The sequence below is a fragment of the Osmia bicornis genome, chromosome 10 (genome assembly GCF_907164935.1).
Source record: "Osmia bicornis bicornis chromosome 10, iOsmBic2.1, whole genome shotgun sequence".
Classification (NCBI taxonomy): domain Eukaryota; kingdom Metazoa; phylum Arthropoda; class Insecta; order Hymenoptera; family Megachilidae; genus Osmia; species Osmia bicornis.
Window position 1 is genome coordinate 9055939 of NC_060225.1, and position 23961 is coordinate 9079899.

Below are 23961 nucleotides of genomic sequence, written 5' to 3' on the forward strand. Positions count from 1 at the left end.
GGATTACGTAAGAACCCTTTCTCTCCTCGGAGACAACTAACAAACAAGGTAGTTACTTATGTATACAACGTTTATTCACGCTTTTTACGTTTAATAGTTCGCTAGCTTGCAACCCCTGTCAAACCACCACCCTTCGACACGATTTCCATCCGCAGCAAAACTGCTTCACGTGGCGGAACACGTGAATCCGACACGTGGAAGTCCCAGCCACGGTATCGAACGATCCCTCTGCTCTCCGCTGCTTCTCGATATTTAAAATACAGAGAAAAAGCTTGCCTTTCATTTATAACGCGTTCCCGATATTACACGTAACGTTGATTTATTAATTGTTGAATGAAAATCCGAAATACTACTGTCGATCTAAATTTTTCAGCGGTACGTAATTCAATCCATCGACGTTGTATTAATCCATGTCGGGAAAGAAAAAGTGAAAAATTTTACGAATAATCGCTAGCTAGAATATCTTTGAATCTATGCAGAACTCGGTAGCGGACGTACTAAAGAACGAAGGTCGTTCTCCGGACGTGACATCATTGGCAATCAGTTTTTCAGACACGTGAGAAAACAATTGTTCCTTCACAATGCCATAATAAAATGGTACACTGCCGAGATCAATTTAATTGAGCTTCACTGTGCGTGTCAGACGAACACACGGTTAAACGATATTTCATAAAGCGAAATTTCGTTGGGAAACAAGAGCATTTATTTAATATTTATTTATTAAAATTATCTACAATTCTGTTATCTTATGGCGGTACAAGTGTAGTATTATTTCTCTCTTTGAAAGTGATAAAATGACTTTGAAATTTTTCATCTTTTATCCTACTTCTGACCCGATTCATTAATTGCCATGGATTCTATAAATGCTACGCGTTCATCCCGTGCACCGTGGTATTTAACGGGAATAGAAAAATGCCTTGTGAATGCCGCAAGGACGTCGGATGCGCATTATAATGCTACCTGACACACGTGATACTTTCCCACGTGATTAGTCACGGTCCTATGGTGAACATAAAAAGAATTAAATGGAATGGAAACGACGGAATTTTGTGTACCTCCGCGATTACAACACTTGGAGTGTTAATGAATTTATCTTTACGATAAAAGTATACTATTTATGTTCAATATAATTGGCTAGACACTAGTTCAATGTAATTGAGGCTGGTTTCTGATTTACAACCCTATTACGCGTCATCGTGTCAATGACCTTGCGCGTCACATACCCTAACCTTTCACAATATTTCACAAAAAATACGCACAAACAATGACACTGCTTGTTTTCCAACAAACTTCCTGCTCTTTATTACGAAAAGTCATTTATCGTTGCCAAACGTGGCACATCGCATTTATTTCTAACGATAAATGGAATGCACGCCAAAAATCATGGCGTCATTAGATAGAATTTAATATTTGACTTACAAATGATGATTTCGAAGGAAGATCCACGTTTGCATCGTCCCCGATCTCGCCCCGATGTTGAATTCAACCTCTGTTCCCATTTTCTTCAACAATCACTCACTATTTCTCACAAAAATACTGAAAATTATCACCACGCCGGCTAATTCGAAAATTCCTCCTAACGTAATGGCGGCAAACTGACGCCACGCTGCGCGCGCATACAAAATGGAGGGCGCTGCGCATCGTTTGAAATCTACCTTTTCTATATCGATAATTCAGTTTCTACGATTGAGATTACCGATCAAGAAATCGAAAAGAAAATTATACGAATTTCTTTCATGGATTTTCTTAGACAGACAAAATTATAAAATAAAACTATCGTACAACTTTCTTTCTTTTAACTACAGTGAATTAATCGAGAATCTTATTAATGAACGCGTGTCTAATTTCATCTTTGCCAATCATTCACGCGCATCGATGGTAAAAGATTCAATGACGCTACGAAATTCCATGAACCCGTGCCAGATGCCAGTAGAGTCAGAGTCAGTTCGTGCTGCTCTCTGCAGGAGATCTCAGCAACATTATAACAAGATTCCTCTTATCGAAATTTATTACATAGTTAAATAAAACTTTTGAACGTTGCGCGTTACATTTTACAGATAAACCTAATAATGTTCGCCATCGTTGCGATTAAACGAACGATATGTACCACGAGGATCGTCCATTCTATTCGACAATTAAATCCATCACGAGTTTCAGTCAAGAACGAACGAATCAACTTAGGATGATTAACCTAAACAAAGGAACACCTTGCAGCAGTAATTAATTTACATGCTAAAAACAAAATGACATTTAATAATCAAAGAGGTATATGACAAAGACAAGATACTATTTTCAAACGATAATAATTCAGAATTAAAAATCTAATCAAATTGCAGGTAATTAGAGGCATAGATAGACGCAACAGGTATATACAGAATACAGTAATAAATGCATGGCGTTTAGGAATTTCCAATCAGTAATCGAGAAAATCAGATCGATCAATTCACGGAACATTTGAATTAATGACGCACACTTGTCGCCATCGACGAGCACGTCCAATCTTTTCTACCGATCTATGAAATAATGCTTTCATATATATATTTTTCTCAAAGTTGTCTGTTCTCGGTAAAAGAATTATTGAAAAAAAAAAAAATGTTCGAAACTCGTGTTAATTTTGTATTCTTTTGCAGGATATCTTAAAAGGTGTTGAAACACGAGTATAGCTAATCTCGACTCGTTTTCACCGCGACTCTCGTCGATAATTCGAACGGCAAATTTTTTTTCTACTTTTTTTACGAATGCTCCTCTAATTGTACTCTCAATTTGCAAGTCAAACAGGCGGAAGAGTACTATATTTACGAAGGCATGAGAAAACAGCTTCGATGACGTCACTGTTTAAAGGTCTACCGTGTTCTTCTGGCGCTATTCGGTGCCGTTTTATTTCTGCTTGGGTAGACCAACACCGGACCAGGACCAACAGATCCGAGCAGACATGCGAAACCGTCGAGCGAAACTATCTTCATATACATTTATACTGGAAGCGTTTACAGCATATCATTGATAATCATGCTGAAAATTGATCGACGATCGTCTCTTGGATACTCCGTTTGTTTAACGTTAGATTCGCGATGCAACTTTATTGGTTTTACAAAAATAGGTGTCTACTAAATTTCATGGAATTTCTATCGTGACCGTCTTCTTTTTAATACCACATTTATATCATTGAATTTCGAGGAGAGAAAATTTTTTCAACTGAGAAGATTGATGAATATTAAATCAGAAAATTGAAATGTTCAAAAGATGATTATATTAAACGTGAGTATTTGTATTAATTTGAAAAAGGGCTTGGATCTGATAATATTGATGATATTTAGAAACAACTGGCAGAATGGTGAACGAAAGAACTCCTAAATTCGAGGCTCAAGTTATGCACGCTATACGTAGGCTACAGACTGTTAAAGGATCTACTCAACGAGAAATCAGCAATTATATTTCCCAGGAATACGATCTTCCTTTGCAGGATGTCAGACGACAAGTTCAGCTCGCTTTGAAGCGAGGGGTTACGTATGGGATTCTTCAACGAATGAAGGGGTAGAAAAAAAGCATTCCTATTTTATACCTTAATTAACATCGTTAATCCAAGTGAATGAATTATTTCCAGAGGATGTTTCACGTACAATCAACAGCTGTTCGATGGACATTCGTTGGAGACAGAGGTCGAGATTCCGTGCAAAGGGCGAAGGAGGCGGCGTAAATCTCGCCGATCGCGAAGGCGTCGAAAATCGAGGAAAAGACAGCGGGGAAAAACGAGGAGCAAAAAAGCGGAGGAGATTGTCAAGGAAATCGATGGAACAGATTTGAAAATGCTGACCAAACAAGCCAAGAGAAGCAGCACCCTCTTAAGAAGAGACGTCCCTGAAAGCGAGGCTTCTTCTACCACGTGGAAATCCGACGAAATACGGGAATGATCCCCTTTCCATAGTCTACACACTCTACATTCTACAGACAAAGATTTACTCAAGAAAAGGAAGCGGATGCAACTGGTAAACACCGGTGTAGAATGTTTGCGCACATCCATTTAAATGCATTTTCCAATTCAAACACCTTCTGCAAGCTCCTTCGTACTGGGAACTCGAGGTAGACTATGCTTTCAGTAACGAAACAGAAATAAAATAAGCCTTTTACATTGCACAAGGCTTTCAAACGGTAATACATTATATCAACTTGGAATTCAAATAGAAAATCTTAACAATTCCTTTTTCTTTGCAGTTCATTAATGATATCATCTCAAAGAAGAAACTGAAGAGTAATTTGAAGAGAAATTGAATATTCATTGTGTATACACGTTTTTAAATATCCTCTTGAATTAATTTTTGTACCTGGTATCTTTGTATGTGTATTTGAAATTTTTAATAATGAATATAAGTTTTTCTGTATCAGCTTGTTCGATGCTTTTTAAGAGTTTATACTAGATTATCTGAAAGTTGTAGAGGAAAAATTGAACGTGTATAGGCAGTGATTTGTGCCAAAGGGTTGAAGGATTGTTAAAAGGAGTGTTAAAATGCGGGTACGTGTTCCGACGATGACGGCCCTGTTCACGGCCTTGTTGGCTAATGATAGTCTCGCTAATGATGCCTCTGTACACGCACACGTGTAGTCGTGACGCGTGACTATTTCGCCTAGCCTGCTCTATGGATAGACAGACGTCGTTCAACCGAGATATTAGACAATAAAGTAACACAAAGTGTGACCAACCAGAAACAAAATAGATTTACGTAAACGAACGAGGAGCATCATGTGATTATTATACTTGGATCACACACTCGTGAGAGTTCATCATTCGTCTCTTCATCATCAGCCAGTTTGACAAATCATGCATGCTAGCTCTTGGTAATTGAAATTTTAGTATTTATTGATAGGAAAATGAAAATACGAAGGGCTAATAGATGTCTTATCAGGTATGACTGTTTCTACTGGACCACAATCTCCACTCAAATCTATTAATGTAAATTTGAACAAATTGAGAGGACAACTATTCAAGTGAAATCATCGTTCGAACATAGTATCTTGGAGCTGACAGACTAGTCACCGATCCGTCTGTCCAAACGTTGGACAAACATGCACAGATTTGCAGAATACGCGAGAGTCTATCTCGCTGCTCAGATAACACGAAACGTATATTGACTCAACAGAGGTACATCTTGCTAAGGTAATACCGTTTCCTCGGCATTTCTCAACCGACCAATTGACCAAATATACATGTTCCAACGTTTACAGTCGATGGCAGATGCTCGACCATTGGAGAAAATGAGAAGATTTTTAGAAAGCTTCCAAAAAGATAGAGATTGAAAATGAATCGAGAGGTTCGAAAACTTGTAAATCTGCTGGTTTTATGTCGCATCTGCAACAACCTTGACGTGGAAGCCGTATTTTCAGGCAGCACGACGTACAGGCTTCGTGTCACCGCACACTTGTACGATTCGTTCAATTACATTAACTTGACTGTCTATTCGAACAGTGTGACACAGAAGAGGGAGAGAAAAAAAATTGCAAGGAACAAGAAATGTGACGAGTTGAAGCAAGAAATCATATTCTGAATATTAATACCGTCTAGTGGCATGGTAGATCTTAAATAATCTTATGAATTATTAATGATACCAGGGACATTAATTTTGTAATCTATTACCAGGAGAATCAATCGCCAGTGACCACCATAATGATTTCATTTTTATCAATCATAAATTACTCGTATAGGACGGTTATTAAGGGTGAAATATATTATTACAGGCTGAAAGGAACGACCAAACGCAAGGAAAAAGGAAAATACGCTACCATAAAACACGCTATCGCTAACAGCCTACTCTAATGTCAATGTACAAGTTGCTGGACCGATCGCTAATCTATCGTTCCTCGTTAGATTGATTCATTTCGACTGGTAATCAGCCGAGAGCTCTGTAAATCGCCTCTACGTTATCTTATCGGCCGGTCCGTTTTACGGAACCGTAAATACGGTGAGCGCGGCTTGGGAAACGACCACGTGCCCTCGTGTAACACTCGGGCCGTAAATTATTTAAGCCGGCACAATAATGAGTAAGCAACTTGTGACCAGATAAGCTTTACCATCGCTCCGTTCCCTATTACCATACCTCGAATGATGGTAATCAACAGGAAACAGAAACCGAGTATGATACAAAAGAAACTACATCAAAGTTCACGATTCTATGTACCGGCACTCGCGTGATCGCGATTAAAGAAATGAGCGAAAAAAATCAGTGCGTAAGTTTGAAAGAATTAGCCTCGTTTCAATTGCAAATTTTGATAACAGAATGTTTGTAGAGCAAGTGACACGGTCGTGCAAATAAGAGAGAAGCTAGAAGTGGGAGGACGAGAGTTGCAAGCAGACGTCGATGACGGAAGGTTTCTTTTCGAAATCTTGAATGAAAAGTCTGTGCTTCAGCATTGTCGAATTCAATGAAAAATATTCTTAGTCATCGTATTTACACTGGCGAACATTCCCTGAGATTCGTCAGGTAGGACAACAACTTTCTGATGGTAAACAATGGAAGACGCACATGGTGCGTCGTTCGTTGCATTAGCATAGGACGCACCCGGTGCGTCTTACAAATTTCCAATATTAAAATTCTGAATAAAAGCTCGAGATGGGCTCCTCTCTTTCGGAGGGTAGATTCGGAACACTCCTTCCTGTACCCTAGTTGATGTTTCTATTTTGTATTATTTCAGCGAGGGGATAAAACACTTGGAAAACAGAGAGATGGTAGAGGCTGTCGTTTCGCCGCAAACCCGAAAATATCCATGTAGACCGGTATGTTGAAACCTGGCATAAGCTCTGGCTAGCTGCCAGCGGCAGCGGTATACTCGCTTGGAGGCCACGCCAGGCCAGAGGCGAGCGGCCTCGTCCACTCGCGAAAAAAGAAAAGAGGAGGAAAAAATAAAAGAGAAGAAAGACCATAGGTCGGTCTAGCGTTGAACACACCGTTTTCGAATTCGACGTTTCTCGAGAAGAGGATATCCAGTCCGAGGACCATTGCGTGGAGCGGTAACCGGCTTATCGCGAAATTATCCTCGCTCGCTTTTTAATCATTCGTTGACCTTTTAACTGGCCGGGCCGAGTTAACTATGTAGCCTTTTTCTGGCCGATAACACAGGGCCGTGTCAAAGTCACGCTACAGCGACGTTAATTCGTGAAATCGCAACACACGACCTCGCGTTACTTGGTCGTTTCTCGTACTCAAGAAAGTAAATAGAGCCACTATCTGTATTTATAACTTGCCAAACTGTATCGTAGAAATATCCGACAACAATGTTGGAGAAAGGAATTCGAGCACGCACCTGGTAACTTAACTAAAAATATTTCTGACAGAAAGCAACAAGCTAAACGCACCCGCCTGGCCTGATTAATGAATTCAGCTACCGAAATACCTGACGTACGCGTGTTTCAAACGTATCCATTGGTTAATGATAGAATTGGAGAAGAAGAGAGAGGTGAGTTACACGCGATAGAAAAAGCACGTGCTCGGATTCAATTAACGCCCACGATTTAACCGGCCGCCACTTCTCCGCCTTTCCAGATACTCAATTTCCAATTCGCTCGTAATTCGCTTCGCTGACTAAACGCTTATGTGCTTTGCTTCGACGGATTCCTCGCACGTAATGTGTTATCTCAGTGTCAATGTTGGATCTCGCGTTATTCAATGACCTGGACATTCAGCGGGTTCCTACCAAATTTCATTGAAATCAATTTTATCGAATAAAGACCGCGACCCGATCGTCTAACTGAAGTTGATTAATTGAAATATTATATTAATTTTGTAACGCCGCGAATGACTAACGTTAAGAAATAAGCGCCAGAGGAACTTGATCGTTATCAGACCTGTACAATGCGAATCAAAGATAAGCCAAACGCGCACCTACGATACAGTTAACAGGAAAAACAGTTAACCAATGGGTACTAATGCAGATTACAGTTGTTCAAGGTTCACCGTTGAGTAACGTTTACATGGGTGCAATTTTCTGTATCGTTTTCCTTATTTTGCGGTACTGGAAAGGTCTCGAAGCCGGCCCAGAGCTCCAAAAAAGGGCCCCTTCACAAAATAAAGTAGCACAAATAAAATTTATATTAGATTTACATTTACATCGATTAATATTCAAGTAAACATTACTCTTGCATTCTTAGACGCAAAATCGTCTTATGGGGACCCTGGTTTTCAGGGGATGTAAAACGATTTCGCGAAGGAACGAGTTGTAACGCAAGTACTAAAAAAACAACTGATAACGATAATAGATCTCATCTTTCTCTATAGTTATCGCTGAACAACCTGTCTCATTCACTCTACACGATATCTACAACCAAAATAATACCGTTGCAAAATAAACAATAGATTATTCTTTTAAAGCCGAAGGCTTTAAAAATAGATTATATTTTTCTGTGGAGCCCCGGCTATATCTTCGTTCACCTTCGTCGAATTTTCAAATTCCCGCGTTGTAATAAATTTTGTACCGCAGGTACCATTAATTGTATCGATGACACGGTTATTCCTAGTCGTTTAATGTCACCTTACAATGAAACCTATTTCATAGCGAACGACGTATGAAACTGGTTGCAAAGTTGAATGGGAAGTAAGCGATTACGTTGAGTCAGGGAACTGTCCTTAATTTACCAGAGCTCTATGTTTCGAATTATTAGCGTAACGCGCCATTAGAATAATAATTAACGCCAACGAGATTTCTACAGTTTCTCTTTCTTTTTCTTTCTTTTATCAAACCATTAATAGCCGAAATTATTTGAACCTGCAATCGAGGTTTCCAATCTTCGGGGATTAACAATCGTTCTCTTTTTTTTTTTAATTACCGGTAGACAAACTTGAATGAGCGCCGCGATTGAGCGAATCGCAATTACCCAAAGTTGAACATCGAACCTTGTTCGATGGATAATGCAGCTCGACAAGAAAGTCGAATTACTATCTCTCGGTATTACTAAAAAAAAAATTGGATCAATCGTTCAAGGGAAAACAAAGTCCCGTTGGGAATAGACTCTAAATCGATTATCACCGAGAGTATAATAACCGGCCAATTATCTAAGCGATGTAATTCTACTTATAAGACTGACGTAAAACCATGAATGTCAATCTTGGTTAAACGACAGACTAAATAAATACTACGCAACCGATATTTTATTTCGCTCTCCCTCCTCTCCTATCTCTCCCCCACTCTGTCCTCTTGATAAACGAACAATTACTCTTGTCGAAAATTAAAACGATCCAAAAGAATGTTGACACTGGTATCAAATGCTCGCGGAAGATCGTGAAAGATATGAAAAAAAAGAGAAAAAAAAATGGATGAAAAAATAATCATTTTTTGATAAACATGAATTCTTGACGCCACGGAATCGCCAATTACCATTGAAATCTATCGCATGACATTAATAAAGTTCGTTCCATGGTCAAATCTAAAAGGTTAGTATACTGGTTTGCGAGACAGTCGTATCGAGCTGAACCGAAACCGAGTATATATGTGGATGCAGGTTGAGTAAGTGAAAGTGAGGTTAGGTTGGTTACCGTCACGTGGTGTACCACGGGGTCCAAACGAGGTTAATCGAGAGACCGAGAACCGAGCGCCGGCGCAACCAATCAACATAAATGTACGCTTCTATTACGTTCTTTTTATCGTTTTACAGCTTGTTTATCCGTGTTCTTTGGTTAAGTATCACTATCGTTTACTTTTATGCGTACGTTTTATATCAACCGACGAGTAAACGAAAAAAAGTAAAATGTTCGCGGAAAAATTCAAACGTCACTACGAAAAGACATCCATGTTAAAAGAAAATATCGAACACGCGTTCAACGTCAGTGGAGAATAAATAAAAAGCGCATTTCGTATTCATTCGATCGCCGCTAGTCAGCGCTGAAGTAGTATTTGCGCGAATTTCGAAGAAAATAAGGAAATGTGCGTTCTAACAAGACGATCGAGCGAGGGGAGGAGGGGAGATTCGAAACCGCATTCGAGGGGGGCATTCTAATTGATAAATTGTTACACGTTAGAAATAATAAATAATTGTTTTTCTCACTTACCAATCAGTGGAAATATATTCGGCTGATCCAGTAACGACTTGAGACTGTTTTCAACAAGGGTGGGAGAAGAACGATCCTTGTCACTCATTTCACGCACTGCGCCACGAAGCCGCACGTTCTAAGGTACACACGCACACACACTCAGTTCGTACACGGTGAACACCGTACGAAAGAACGAGCAAGAGATATAGATAGACTTTTCAATGTGTGGTAACGCGAACAACACAAGTGTATACGCGTAGCAGAAACAGCACACACGGATAACAACGAGTCTAATAACAACGAGTGCGAGAACGAGAACTATGTGCCTCCCGTGGGACACAAATTAAATGGTTCTTCCAGACCGGCAGAGAGAAAAGGCGCCCGCACCCGAACCTCTCACCTCGTCACGCTGTTTCTACTATCACCCGAGACGGTCGCGGCCCGTTCGAACACTCTGGCCACGTTAAAATAAACGCGGAGCGCTACCCCGTGCACGGTGCTCTTGAAAATCAATCTAAAAGTGGATCGGCTGGTGGCGCAATCTCCTGGCTACACTCTGGACCGACTCGCGAACAAGTGAACGACGCCTACCGTACTGATAACGAATGCCGTCTACATATGCCTTATCGCGATGCGCGCGCATTCGTTTCCCCCCCACTCTCTGCTCTTCGCTCAGCAGCTCAGCCATTTTGCCATGATCAGCGATTCTCGATTCTCGATTCTCGAGTCGAATCTTTAACCATCAAATTTCTTTTATATTTTTCATTATTTTTCCAATTGTTCATTCGTTCATTCATCCCCTCATTCGTTCATTGTTTTCCTTAGGCACTTTTCGTAGATTTAACGTCGAACATTCAGATATTAAAAATGATTATTTCATGTCAACTTTGTTGTTTTTGTTACTGTCAATTGTTGTTATGGAATTGTTTGTAATGTTGTGGATAGGAAGTTTATGGTTGAGATTTTCTGACGTGTAACCTAAAATAATGATATAGTAATTAATAACACATAATAAAAGAAATTGATATTTTGAAAGTGTTGAAAAAACTAACACGAATCATATTCATAAAATGAGAATTCCATTAGTAGGTGTACGAATGAAAGGTTTGAATAAAATATTATTGAATATGATTCATATAGTTTTAATTGTAGAGGAAATAAATGCTTTTTTATTTCTCATTCTTTGAATGCTGAATATTTTTATGTTACTCTGTATATACACGTTCAAGAAAAGTAAAACAGATTACAGTTTGCATAAATTAATTCTGGCATGTTAATACTTCTAAGTACAAATTGAACACAGTTTCGAATACCAAAATCGAACGTAACAATACGAATTTTATCTGCTTGTAAGGCTATAACATAATTACAATTCGGTACATTTCCTTGTAACACAGTTAAAATTCTATTGCAATTTTGGTACTAAGCACGTCGCGGTGATACTTATAGCTTACTTTGTTAATACAAGTATTTGATACAACTTCTGCAAAATCCTCTGCGCATAGCTAATAAGAAATATGTATTTTTTTTATCTAACACATATAAAATACTAACTACACTTGCATACATACCATCTTTCTAACAAAGCTCTGAACAAATGTTCTATGTTATATCAAACTGTTCTCAAACTTAATGTCAAAAAATTATAGGAAGCAAGAGATATTTTTAAATAAAGCACATATTATTTAAGTTATCCTTTTTTGCATACTTTCTTGAAAATCAAACTGTTTCGACAAAAAAGGCAAATAGAATGCGAAACGAATAGGTAATATTCCAAAAAACATATTTACAAAGAATTACCCCATACTAATACTTCATTATATTCAACATTCAGTCAAACTGATTTTTTCTTTTTTCAATTTCAACGTATCAAATGCATTCATCAGATTTGTTGTAACTAAAAAAAAACCAGCTTACATGGTAAACAGAAGTGCTCACACCCAGACACTCAATGATTCCGTGGTAGTTTGAGAAGTAGTAAAGCTATTTCTCTGTTTAAAGAGAGCTTGAATTTCGATCGGGGTCGAAGACCATCTGCGATGCCTTGCTTTTTCCAATGGTACTTCTGGTAAACCTACTTCCGTGTGACAACCTCTGATAGGTGAGATTGGCAGGGCACCGGGTAAGCCAATTTCTTGAAACGAACTCATAGAAGAGAATCCACTTTCATCCTCGACGCTGCTCACACTGGCGGCTGGTTTTGATTTAGAACACTTTTCCTTCTTCTTCTTCTCTACTTTCCTAGTACGTCTGATCGGCGTCGAAGTCGGTGTACACATGAAAATACCATCGTGCTCTGGCATTGAAACGTTGAAAGAAGCGTTTCTCGGAAGTCCGTCATCTTCTTCGGTGGTTTTGCTGCTTCCCGAGTTGAGAGAGGTGGCGTCGATCGACCTCCTCACTCCAGGAAGGAGATTCTGTAGATTCCTATCGACTTCCACGCTGTTCGACGAAGATTTGAGAAAACAAGTCCTGCTGTCGTTATCTGTACTGCTCGATTCGTTTCCACGGTCGCAGACCGAGTGCCTCTTATAACCGGAAGCATCCTGCAAGCTCGTAGAGTTAACAAAACTATTGCTCTGGGACAGAGACACCTCGTTATGATGATTATTATGACGATGATGATCTATGGGCGAAGGTGACGATTCGTTATTTTCCATGGACGAAATCCTGACCAGGTCGGGTTCTTTCATAGCTAGTAACGATTGAACGGTTCTCATTAGCCTGGAAATAAATCAATCGTACAATTACAATTCTGATAGCTGGTATCCGGTTGAAGAAACGAGGATCACTTACCTAAATGCTTCCTGAGACAATTTCTCAGGTGGTATATCATTCGGGTCGAGCTCTGCCTGTTTCGGCCTTCGATAAACCACACCCTCGTGGGTTTTATTCATGTCCTGTGATTTATTGCGGGGCGGCGTGCAGTGAGCCGGGTCGTTTCTGCGAAGCATGGACCAAGTGAATTCGCGGTAACCCGTGGTACACGGTGAGATCTGGGTGACCGATTTCGCCCTGGTGAAACGGGACGAGTCCGAGGAAGACGTCGATGATGCCGAGGCGACGCGATTCGGCGAGGCGTCCGCGTGTACGGCGTGAACGCTTCGGCTACGCGGTACACGTCCAGACGAATTTTTCTCCTTGTGATTACTCTTCTCGTGAAGAATATCCAAGCTCTTCCGGGCTCGGTCCAGGAAACGCATCACTTGTTCCATCAGGGAACGGTACATCTGTCTGTTAGCTTCTATCTGCAAGTTTTAAGAATCAATGGGTGCTAGGGCAATGATTGCTAGAACAATGGGTGCTAATGCAACGGCTACTAGAAAGGTGGGTGCTGGGAGTAATGAAGCGTGTACTGTTCGACTCGTTTCACAATTACTAGAAACATTTCCATCGTATGATATTTGAAATAAAAATTTTACTCGAGTAAGTAAGGACACGATTTAAATAATTTTCAGGGTCGCGTCGTAAAAAAGGATGAACGTGTTGGAATAAGGTAATCTGGTCGAGGACATTACCAGTTTCCCCTCGCAAGTCAAGTATGTTAAACGATCGTTGTTCACGGTTAAATACAAACCTGTTTCACCTGCCACTGCAATGTTTCAACTTGAGTTTGAAGAAAAACACTGTCGATTACTTGTACGTGAGGTATTTGACTGGTCGTCAAGGCGTTCTGCAATCTTCGGTTCTCCTCTATCAGCGACTGGCATTGCTGAAACGAAACGAGAAAAATCGATGAGTCGTCGATGAAAATTTCATTTCGTTTATATAGAAATCACGTACGACTTTCCTGAACGCAATTATTATTTCCACGAAAGAATAGAAGAGACTCTGACACGCGTTATAACACAACACGTTTCACCTTGCGTAGGAGATTTTCACACGGTGGAGTGAACACGAATCCACGTTAGCAGAGCGTACACCTGTTTATCGTACGAGAATTGCTTTTCTAATAGCAACATCTTTCACTTCGAACAATATCCTCTTCCTTATAAATGTCTCGTAGATTTATTAATTACTCTTACTGGTTAATTGGAAACAGAAGAGCGCGAATTGGGAAAAGTGGAGGGCATTCGATATTTCATATTCCAAAACATAAATCACCAAAGAACATAATAATCGGTATAATTAAACGGTCCCTTAGGAATGCTAATTGAATTCTAACAATAAGCTTACAAAGAGGATAAACGCGTTTGAATTTCAATTATTCCGATCACGATTTCAAGCCATTATTCGTCCAACAATTAGACATCGACAACGAGCCACTTTGGGCTCGTTGAATAGCTTTTCGACTGAATAATGGACCCTCGAAAAAAAGGCCCCCCTGCGACCAACATTTCCATTCCTCCGGCGTTCTCTTCTTTTTTTCGGCGTTAGAGACGGAGAGGAGCAACGAAGTTCGAAGAAACACGAGGATTTCTGACATTTCCATACAATGGCGGGAAAAATACGGTACGAGTTGCGAGATATCCGGCGATAGGCCATGCTTGATAACGAAGCCCGCAGATGTCGAAAGAATCATGCGTTCATCGTTTGAATCGTTCTTATCGCCTTTATTTAAATCGCCGCGAGAAATACCTATCTCTGTCTCCCGATTACGTGGACGAATTTCAGAAACAAACATGCTTTTATGGCGCTCGAGAAAACAGCGAACGATAAAAATGGCACGGATCGAATGGGGGAAAATTAAATGTCCAAAAGATGAAGGATGGATAAAACGAGCCATGTTTAGTAGAAAGAGTCAGAAATAAGCAGTTTGTACAAGTAGAAACGAAGAAATACTGAATAATTCAGGCAGTGACCGTATCCAGTGACGTCACGATAGTATTCAGCCGGTGGACGGTTCAAGCTGAGCGACCATGCGGAACCCCATCCGCTTCGGTCCCCGCGGTAGAAAAAAAATTTCCGACGCAGAAATTCCCTTATGTGGGCCTCGATTCTCGCAAGAAACCCTTCGAGGTCAACGAAGAAAGCACAGGTAAAACAACCGTCCAGATCCTTGCGTCACCGTGTACCGTTTCACTGTACCGCGGGGGGAGAGAGAGAAAAAAATGGGAATGATTTTCTTGCAATCGCCCTCGTCACACAATGTGCTCTCGCTAGTCTTACACGCGTGTGCATTCACTTACACGTGTGTTTTTCATAAAATCAAGCCGTTTTCAGTGCGCATCGCACGGGTTTCGCAATGCTCTGCTATATACACAGTGGATTCAACGTTAGAGCTATGAAACCTGGGTGAAATTTATTTATTTTTCATTTATAAGTAAGTGAAAACGCACCGTATGCGTCGTGAATGCTATAGAGTACTGACGCACCATATGCGTCGTGTATGCTATAGAGTACTGACGCACCATATGCGTCATGTATGCTATACAATATTGACGCACCATGTGCGTCTTATCGAATATCAAGGAAAGCGTTACTTTCATCGTTAAAATCGATAGGAAACGTGATGCAGACTTTAGGTCAAAGGCATGTTCAGCATAATTAAACAGCTCACGGCTGCATACACTTTCTAATTGGCCATAATTCAAAAGTAACCGGGATAAAAGCGTGCTTTCGATTTAGGAGAAGCAAGATTCGCTATCGTTGAAACAATTGCCGGTACACGATCGATTTGTTAATTTATCGTGCTTTATAATCATCCTTGAAAGCCGTTCATTAGCGTTCGCGTATAAATTCCTACTTTTGTCTACATCGAAACCAAGGACAATGACTTGGGAACAAAGAGGCATGCCTAGTATTTTTTTTTTTTTTCCACCATCATTTAACCCCGCTAATGACCCCAATCTAACCGTGCGTTTATAAAATAATCAATACGCGCGTGGAATATTCCGTGCAATTACTTTCAGCGAATTTCTGCAAAAATTTATGCATCGAAGTTGAAGCAGAAACGAGCAGCCTAATTTCAGTAATTTAAAGTCTAATTAGCGAGGATCGTTCGATGTAACTTATTATCTTTGATAATTTTTTTTCTAATTCGAACGGAGAGATTGAATAACGAAATATGTACATAGTTAGGCTGGTTTCATTGAGAAGGGGCGAAGAAATTCGGCGCCGCGTGCATAGATGCTGAACGTGCCAGAAGAATGAGAAACACGATACGATATAGAAGATGCTTGACAGAATGAAGAAGAAGAAGAAGGGGGAGACAAATGCATTAAGGGGTGATCTCCAAAATGGCAGTGCGCCGCCGAATTTATTTTTGGTGCATTCCAGTCAAACGAACAGAGAGAAACAGAGCACCGGCTAACGTGCAGACGATGTTTCGCTAGAAAGATCAGCCAGCTTCTTCTTGTTGGAATACTGAAATTATTTCTTTTTCTCCTCTCTTTTCCTCTCGCTATGCTCTCTTTCCATTTCCGCCGTAGCCCGACGCCACCAACCGTATTTCCAACCAGACCGTACCTCCAACACCTATCTTCTTCTTTTTTTCCTCGACACCGTGCCGTCCTTAATTGTCGGTTAATTATTAAAACAAATAATAGCTAGGTATATAAGTATTCTAATCTAGAAAAAAAAAAAAAAAAAAAAAAAACGAGGAATAATTCTACAGAAAAACACTAGGAATCTGAAGGAGAGATAATTAACGGTTCGGTGTTTCATTTTAGAAATGTGTGTTACTGGCGTTCTTAATTATTCTCCGGATATATTTTGAATAATTTCGTACGCCCTCGACCGGAAGAGCTTATTAGCATATTCAACCCGTTAAGAGGTGCAGTAAAAATGGATGTTTCTAACGAAAAGTATTGGTCAAGCGCGTTTAAGGGGATACTTCGTGATTCATTCATTAGTATTCCAAGTTCGCGGTGTCGCTACATCTTATTGTCCGCGCGGAAATTACATTTTACGCGGATGTTATTTTGATGCGCGATTTCGATGCTTCGATGAATGCAATTGCATCCCGTATGCACCGCACGGACGGTCGTTACGGCTTAATTCGAACATCATTTAAGAATCATCCATTATTCACGGACGAAAATCAGTATAGATTTTTACAAAGAAGAATTAGGTAATTTTTTAACCCATGATAAATCGAAAGAGATAAAAATCCGGGGATAGAAGAGAAAAAAAAAGGCAACGGTATCGCGCATTTAATAGTGCGAAAATCGAGGGATCAATTAGACAATGGCGAATAAAGAATGCCGGATGTAAACCGTGAGAATGATTTTCAGTGACACCGTGCTATCGGCTGTTATCCGTTTTCTCGACTCGGTGCCGGTAATTAAAGAGCGAATTGTTCCCGCTAATCAGTTAATTAACAGCGAAGAAAACCGATCAGCGGAGAGTTGTTAGAAGAAAGTAGAAAAATCATTCGCTTCCATGTAAAACAATATCGAAAATGAATTTCTCCCAACGCTATTTAGTAACTATAATTAAAGAGTTTCCCTTTGAATTTACTATATCGAATCGATGATAAACGCGGATCGATTCCTTTGCCATTCGAACACATTCCAACATTCCACAGAAGCGAGACGATAGAAAATGAAGATACATCCAATAGATCGGTCAGCAGAGTGTTTCAACAACTCTGTTTCATAGAAATTCGACGGTAGTTCGGCCTTTTTAGCGTCGCTGAAACGTTTCTTTCACGAACGGAAGGATCGCGAAACGTGGAAGAAACGCGAACGGAAGACGAAGAGGATGGTATTCAGTGGTGCGGAAAATATGTTCGTCTGGTCGGCCGAAGGAAATTGCAGCCGGCAAACTTTCCTCGATGCATCGTCGATGGTTTCTAGCGATGCTCGCGTAAAAAGAAAAAAAAAAAAAAGAATTGTATACACGAAGAGTCTTTTCAAGCGAGCCTTACGCGTTCTACGCTTCGATTGAACATACAACGAGGCCTTAAAAGTTTCCACCGGTATCGTTTACGAGGGTGAAACGCGAATTCGAGAGCCGGCAGAGAGAAATTCGTCTGGTCAATTTGAAATTTTTATTCCCTCTAACCGATTTCAAAACGCGTAAACTCTGATACAATTTCATCGGATAAAATGGCACTTGCGGCGTTAATATTAATAAAATATGAGGCCATCATTTTATGGTGTCGGAGCTGTTTCAGCTCGATCTCGTTTGAACATCGCGATCCAAATTTAATCTAAATTGCGCAAGCCCATTGGAAGAAGATTCCTCTCGCTATTTTTTAACTCACGGCTCATCCACGTGGACGTTAGATCAAGAGATCCATAGGAAAATGAATATTTCAGATACTCCCAACGGAGGAGGATACGCGAAATTGAAAAATAGAAGAGAAGTTGATTATTTAAAGAGCACGAAACGATGGACACGAGACAGGCTGTTTCGATGAAACGGCGCGCGAAATACGCGACTTTCGAGGAAAAGGAACGTGGAATGTTAGGGATGTAGAAGAAGACTCAAGGCCGAGCTACGGACAGAATTAGATTCCTCAACCTCTTTTCTATCCTTCTGATTTTTCCACATTCCGTTCCCTAATGAAATAGGCGGAATGAACCTGATACACGAATCTTCTTAACGATCCCTCTGTTTATTTCATTCTTCGCTATTTCGTCGTCGATAATTTTAACCTGGATATTTTCGATGTTAGGGTAGCGATCTCAATGAGAATGCCTCGTTTAACGCTGTACGTACAGGGTGTAAAGAAATTCATGATCATGACTTCGGGGGATGAATCTACACCCTATTGATTTTTATGGTACAATTTATATCTTTTTAATTTAAGTCAACCTGAATCAACCTGAAAGTAACCCCCGAGCCAAAACAATTGCCCACCCTAGGGTCTCCCATCGCTCTGCCACTTGGACGTATCATGGGTCCTGGCATAGCGGTGTGCGTACAGTGTTCATTGAATTGATGATCGAGCAACGTTGCTCCTTACCGTGGCCTTAATATCGTTTATACAGCTGTACTTGATACGTTGGTAAATAGAATCGCGGCAATTTATCATCCGCAAGACTGACAAAGAGAATTTTCGATCGACCGGTAAGATCGTTATTGCAACCCGTTAAAAATCAACTATACGAAGAATGCAGAAAACTGGGCGCTAAATAACTGTACTAGAATCCGAATAAAAACGTTCCAGGATGGTTGGATCGATCAAGCCGAACGAGATAGTGAACTCATCCCGGTGTGCAAATAAAAAAAAGAAGATTCACCAACACAGGTGAAAAGAAAACGGTGCGAACACGTGTTCCCAGGTGATACACGGTGTAACTGTAAAATTCAAAGTGGCTAGTTTTCCGATCTCACGAGGATGAGATCGCTTAGCTCGATTCGAACTGGTACAGATCCGCTGGTATCTGCGATTGTATGTAATATCACACGACGCGTCCACGGTCCACGGATCTTAATATTGAATATCAGCTGGTGAAAAATTCGACTAGCAAGGATATCGCGTGGAATCGGGTAGAGAGTCGATCAGTTTTTAAGCGAACGAGCAGCCTCGTTCGATCTAATCGATTACCAGGTTACGTAAACGTAGGATAGAAACGTTTCGTCGAACGATCTATAGTATTTTAGATTCATTTTCAGAGAAATTGGTCTAAAGTGGAGAACAGGTACAAACTCACCTCCTTCACCTGAAGGATTAATCAATCGCCATGGAAAGAGCATACCTGAGGATCGATCCTTCGGATTCCAAGTGAAACTAACAGTATCACTATTGAGACTACTTATATAAAAGTACCAGACGGAGAAATTAAATGGTGCTACCATTATGCGCTTCAGTGCACAGCTATAATTCATTCTTGTTACGCGCTTTTCTTTTTTTCTTTTCTTCAAATGAACGTCTAAAATGAAACGCTGCTTTTATCGGTATTTTTCCCAGGGTAGCCTAAATTGATCGCGAGTGCATCCAGGTATGCTTGTTACAATACTAATGTTCCGTTAGGTGGGACGATGTAAATGCTTTTTCACTCGAATAGCAGGGGAATTAAGAAAACGGTCGACATTTACCTCGTACCTTTCGCCAAAGGTGTAGGGAAATTGGTAAGTAGGCATTGTTTCCAGTAAAAGGGAAGGAGGGAGGGACCGGTCGGTCGATAAAGCGTTAATTGGTCATCTCCTTTGGAACAGGTCACCCTGTATAAATTGTGAAAGGTACGTAGGCAGTGTTTCAAGCCTGTATCATAATGCCGCGATGGCGAAAGGTAGACGGGCGAGGAATTAGAATCACGGCTGGCGCGAAATTCCAGCTGCCTGTTTTTTTTTTTTTTTTTTCAGTTTCAACAATCGTCGGAAAGGATTAAAATACTTTTCTAAGAATTTCTTAATGTTTCTAAATATACGTATCCTTATTTCAACACCTGATTCTACCAGCCCACGGTATTGTTTCAAAATTATACCTGACATACAATAAACGACTCCTCTCTGAAATACCCTAGGGTTTATTATAAATCAACCTTTGTGTGAAACATAATTTAGAGAGAAAAAAAAGGAGAAATTCCCAAATTCTCTCTACCTAAGAAACGATCAATGGAATTATAATAGAAGGATCAGAAACAATTCTGTATTCGCGAGTAAAAGGTAAAATTTTCATTTTACAATCACGTTAGATCCTTTCCAACGAATACACGCTGAAGAGACTACCAGACGAAGAGCGTGGGAATATGACCTCTGAATTCACCTCGTTCTTGCGCTCTCGAATCTAAAACGCACACCTCTGAATATCTAATCTTCCCTTTCCTTTCTTTCCCCGGCAGTGTGCAAAGCGAACGATAAGAGTTATCAGAGTGTTCTGAATTCTTTCACGAGGCGTTAACTCGAAAAACGAGGCTAAAGAAGGTACCTTATCAGACTTAAAGTATAATTTATTAATCGTTGGAACGATTCGAAGAAAGTCGAAGAAAAAGGAATCAGAATCGTACGTGATATGCGACGTGTATGAATTTCTAACGAAACAGCAAATATACGATCGAGAAAAGGGGTGGAGGGTATCGTTGTCGCGTACACGATAATTTGTCGCGACATCGTCCTTTCAGGATGATCATTATTCCAGAGCCGTGGACAACTAGGTAGCCTTTCCCGCCGCCATCATCTATCCACCATGCTCGTTAATGAACAAACCATCAATCAAAGCGTTTCCGGTGCATGCGCTCCCTGATACACAGCGACCATCGCTTCTCCTCGACTTTAATAAGAATTTAGGACGTTTAGATTATTGTCCCAACAGCTTCTTATTATTTTTTTATTACTCTCCCCTTCGACTTCCGGTGGTATTTTCTCCGGTGGAATATTTAAAAATTTCCTTGAGAGTTGAAAAATTAATTCTAACAGGAAAGCGAGTGATTTCAACGCCTGGCAATATTCGCAACCGCGTCGAGGTTCCCAGAAAATTCGAGTATTAATGTCAGATGGTAGACGAACACCGGTTGTATTCGTCGTGGCAAACGTTGTATTCATCGGGTAGGTTTTATTGAGCGGAAGTTCGCTCGAGCCCCTTCCGTAATTATCAGTCGTGATATACCTACCACCGTCACGCCGGCTTTGTACGTTAGTCCAACGCGTAAAACCCGTAAACGTGGCTTCGCGTGTTCGTTTCTTTACGTGACATCATCATCCTGCTCTTTTTCGACGCCGTGACCACCAGGATGTAGCTGCACACGCGTGCATGTCCTCACGAAAAAATCACTCTTTCATTTCCTTTCCCGTGAAATCCCCCTTTTAACAGGTGCACCAACGCCCCTCCTTGTTTCTCAACGGAAGTCGACACTGTTTTCGAAAGAGCGATTCAATTCCTCTTTTAAACTTTCTGATTTTACTTTACACCGATAATGTCAAGTTTCAGACAATCGGAGTCATAAATTTTTTCGTAAAAATACTACAGGATCAGTTTAAAATAAAAATTCGCTTTTACATATTAAACGATCGTGATCGTAGATTAAACGTAATACTGTCGCTTTAAACTGTAGCAAGTGTAATGTTTGCTCTCTGTTTGGATAAAATGCTTTGTTTCCGGTTGTATAGCAACTTCGTATGTCATAACGTGTGCAGAATGCTAAGTTAACGAGCTGTACATATGTATTTCGATGAACGCGTTGAATGGCGCGTGAGTCACCGGAAGCTCACGATATTCGCAAAGAGTAAAGCTTTCGTTATACGAAAATCGTAAATTTCGACTATGAGTATCGAAATAAAATTACTATCTTGAAAATAATACAATTTTCTTCCTCGGGAATTAAAGAATTAACAAAATACTAGAAATTATATCGGAGAAGGAACTTGTATACAGAAAGTTACTTAAATGTAAGGAAAGTGTTTAATATCATAGAATTATGTAAGTCCACCGGGAACGACGATAATAACCGTACATTCAGTGCAACGATTCTCAGAAGATTCGGACAACGGTACAAACAGAAGTGTCAAAATAACTGAACTGACCTGACTACCATTTGGTCGCGAAACATTTAGCCAGCTAAGCCGGAGCGGTTAGTTATTTTCAGTAATACCGTGGTATCGTTTCCAGTTGGTCAGCCTCTATTTTAGACCGACAAACGACCCACGATTTTCAAATTGTTTCACGGGAACATATGTGCGACGAAATAAATAAAAAAAAGTCGCTCCACAGGTTAGAAAAACGTGATCGCACAGTGCTACCAATTTGTGGCGCTAATACGAAATAAATGTTTCTGCGCATGCGCGAACGTGCATCGTCACTGCGTTGCTCAAAAGAAGAATAGAAAATGGTATGCAAAATATAAAATTGAACATTGTCAACAGTTTGTTAGCACCTGATGCTCCCTCGTTAAATGATTTTTAATTTTCTTTTATAAAATATAATATTACGCAACTTGGAATTAATAGAATTGTATAAATGAAAAATTGTTAAACTTACCTTTCGCAACTTCTCCAATTCGTTGATGTCTGTAGGGGGAGGTTGAATCACCTAGGAGACCAAAAAAAAGAAAATTAGTATTACTTGAGGAAGAATAATTCTATCATTGACGATGTAATTTTTGTAACAAATAATACACAAACAATTTTAAGAAATATGTAGATACGCGACCACCACAGTACAGTATGCCATTTACCTCGCTCATTTTCCAAACTTTTGCGTTCTCTTGATTGAAAACATTATTCTCCGTGATCCTTACTCTATCTTCGAAATTGACGAGGGAGAAAAACTGATTATTGCCATTCGGTTCCGCTTCTTCGGCGATGGTGTTATCAAAAAACTCGTAATCGAACGATTTCGAATCGCGACAGTTGGTTACGAAAGAACGCGCGAAGCTGCTTTTGAAGAAGTGTCCCAACGACACTTCGCTTCCGAGAGCGAATTCCACTTTCGGTGTATCGCCCATAATTTTTCGTAGAACAATCAGTTTGCAAAAGAACAGCCTGCTTTTACAGCCCCGACTCGAGATTACTCTCTATCGAAATATAACCCGGAGACAAAATAGCAGCAACGAAAAACGAACTTGTTCATTCCGCGAACGTCAAAGAGTAACGTTGATGTTGATTGATCACTACGAAACGGATTTAAAACCTCTAATTTCACTTGTTTTTGTTTTCATACACGCGACGCCATGTGCATTAACATCAATGATAGTCAAATTGCGAGTTACATCGATTAAATCTCTTTATACATTAATCAAATTAAATTGAAGCACAAGGAAAACTGATCACACCACACACCGCTGATGTTTATAGGACGGGACTTCGTGTCAAACTGACAATGAACACTCTACGGTCACCGGCACCACAACCTGAACTCGAGCCATACGGGCAAGGACTGAAAACAACCACCAGAAATCGTACACTGCGCATGCGCTTACCTGCAAATTAATAAATTAAATTGAAACATTTAAATCAGCGGTGAAAGTTCCTTAAAATTTTTACACTTAATAGTTATTTAAATTTGTTTGAAAATAATTTCATCAACTGGTCGAAATTGTTGTGAATTTATTAAAATATAAAGCTATGATTATTTTTTCGATAAGTCACTAGATGGCGCAATACGCGTAATGTGGTAATGTAT

General features: G+C 40.0%; 2 protein-coding genes across 8 annotated transcripts; one reads left to right on the forward strand and one right to left on the reverse strand.

Moving 5' to 3' along the window:
* The first annotated feature begins 1448 nt into the window (after window positions 1–1448).
* On the forward strand, window positions 1449–6811 carry LOC114880659. Of its 7 annotated transcripts, none has more exons than XR_006829824.1 (7): window positions 3913–4077; window positions 4210–4830; window positions 4899–5149; window positions 5218–5561; window positions 5728–6216; window positions 6266–6470; window positions 6682–6811. XR_006829824.1 is itself a non-coding variant. In XM_046287575.1 (3 exons), exons 2-3 carry the CDS (start codon window positions 3329–3331, stop codon window positions 3906–3908), a joined length of 510 nt encoding a protein of 169 aa, XP_046143531.1. In that variant the 5' UTR covers window positions 1449–3255; window positions 3315–3328; the 3' UTR covers window positions 3909–4376. The 7 variants fall into 7 exon arrangements, 1 of the variants encoding a protein (XP_046143531.1); XR_006829825.1 differs by having other exon boundaries at window positions 6277–6492; XR_006829823.1 differs by having other exon boundaries at window positions 5728–6212; window positions 6277–6470.
* A 4378-nt stretch (window positions 6812–11189) lies between these two features.
* On the reverse strand, window positions 11190–23849 carry LOC114880656. The gene is made up of 5 exons (XM_029196910.2): window positions 23015–23849; window positions 22819–22869; window positions 13588–13722; window positions 12807–13258; window positions 11190–12734 (listed from the first exon to the last, which is right to left on the reverse strand). Exons 1-5 carry the CDS (start codon window positions 23282–23284, stop codon window positions 11945–11947), a joined length of 1698 nt encoding a protein of 565 aa, XP_029052743.1. The 5' UTR covers window positions 23285–23849; the 3' UTR covers window positions 11190–11944.
* Between the last annotated feature and the right edge of the window lie 112 nt (window positions 23850–23961).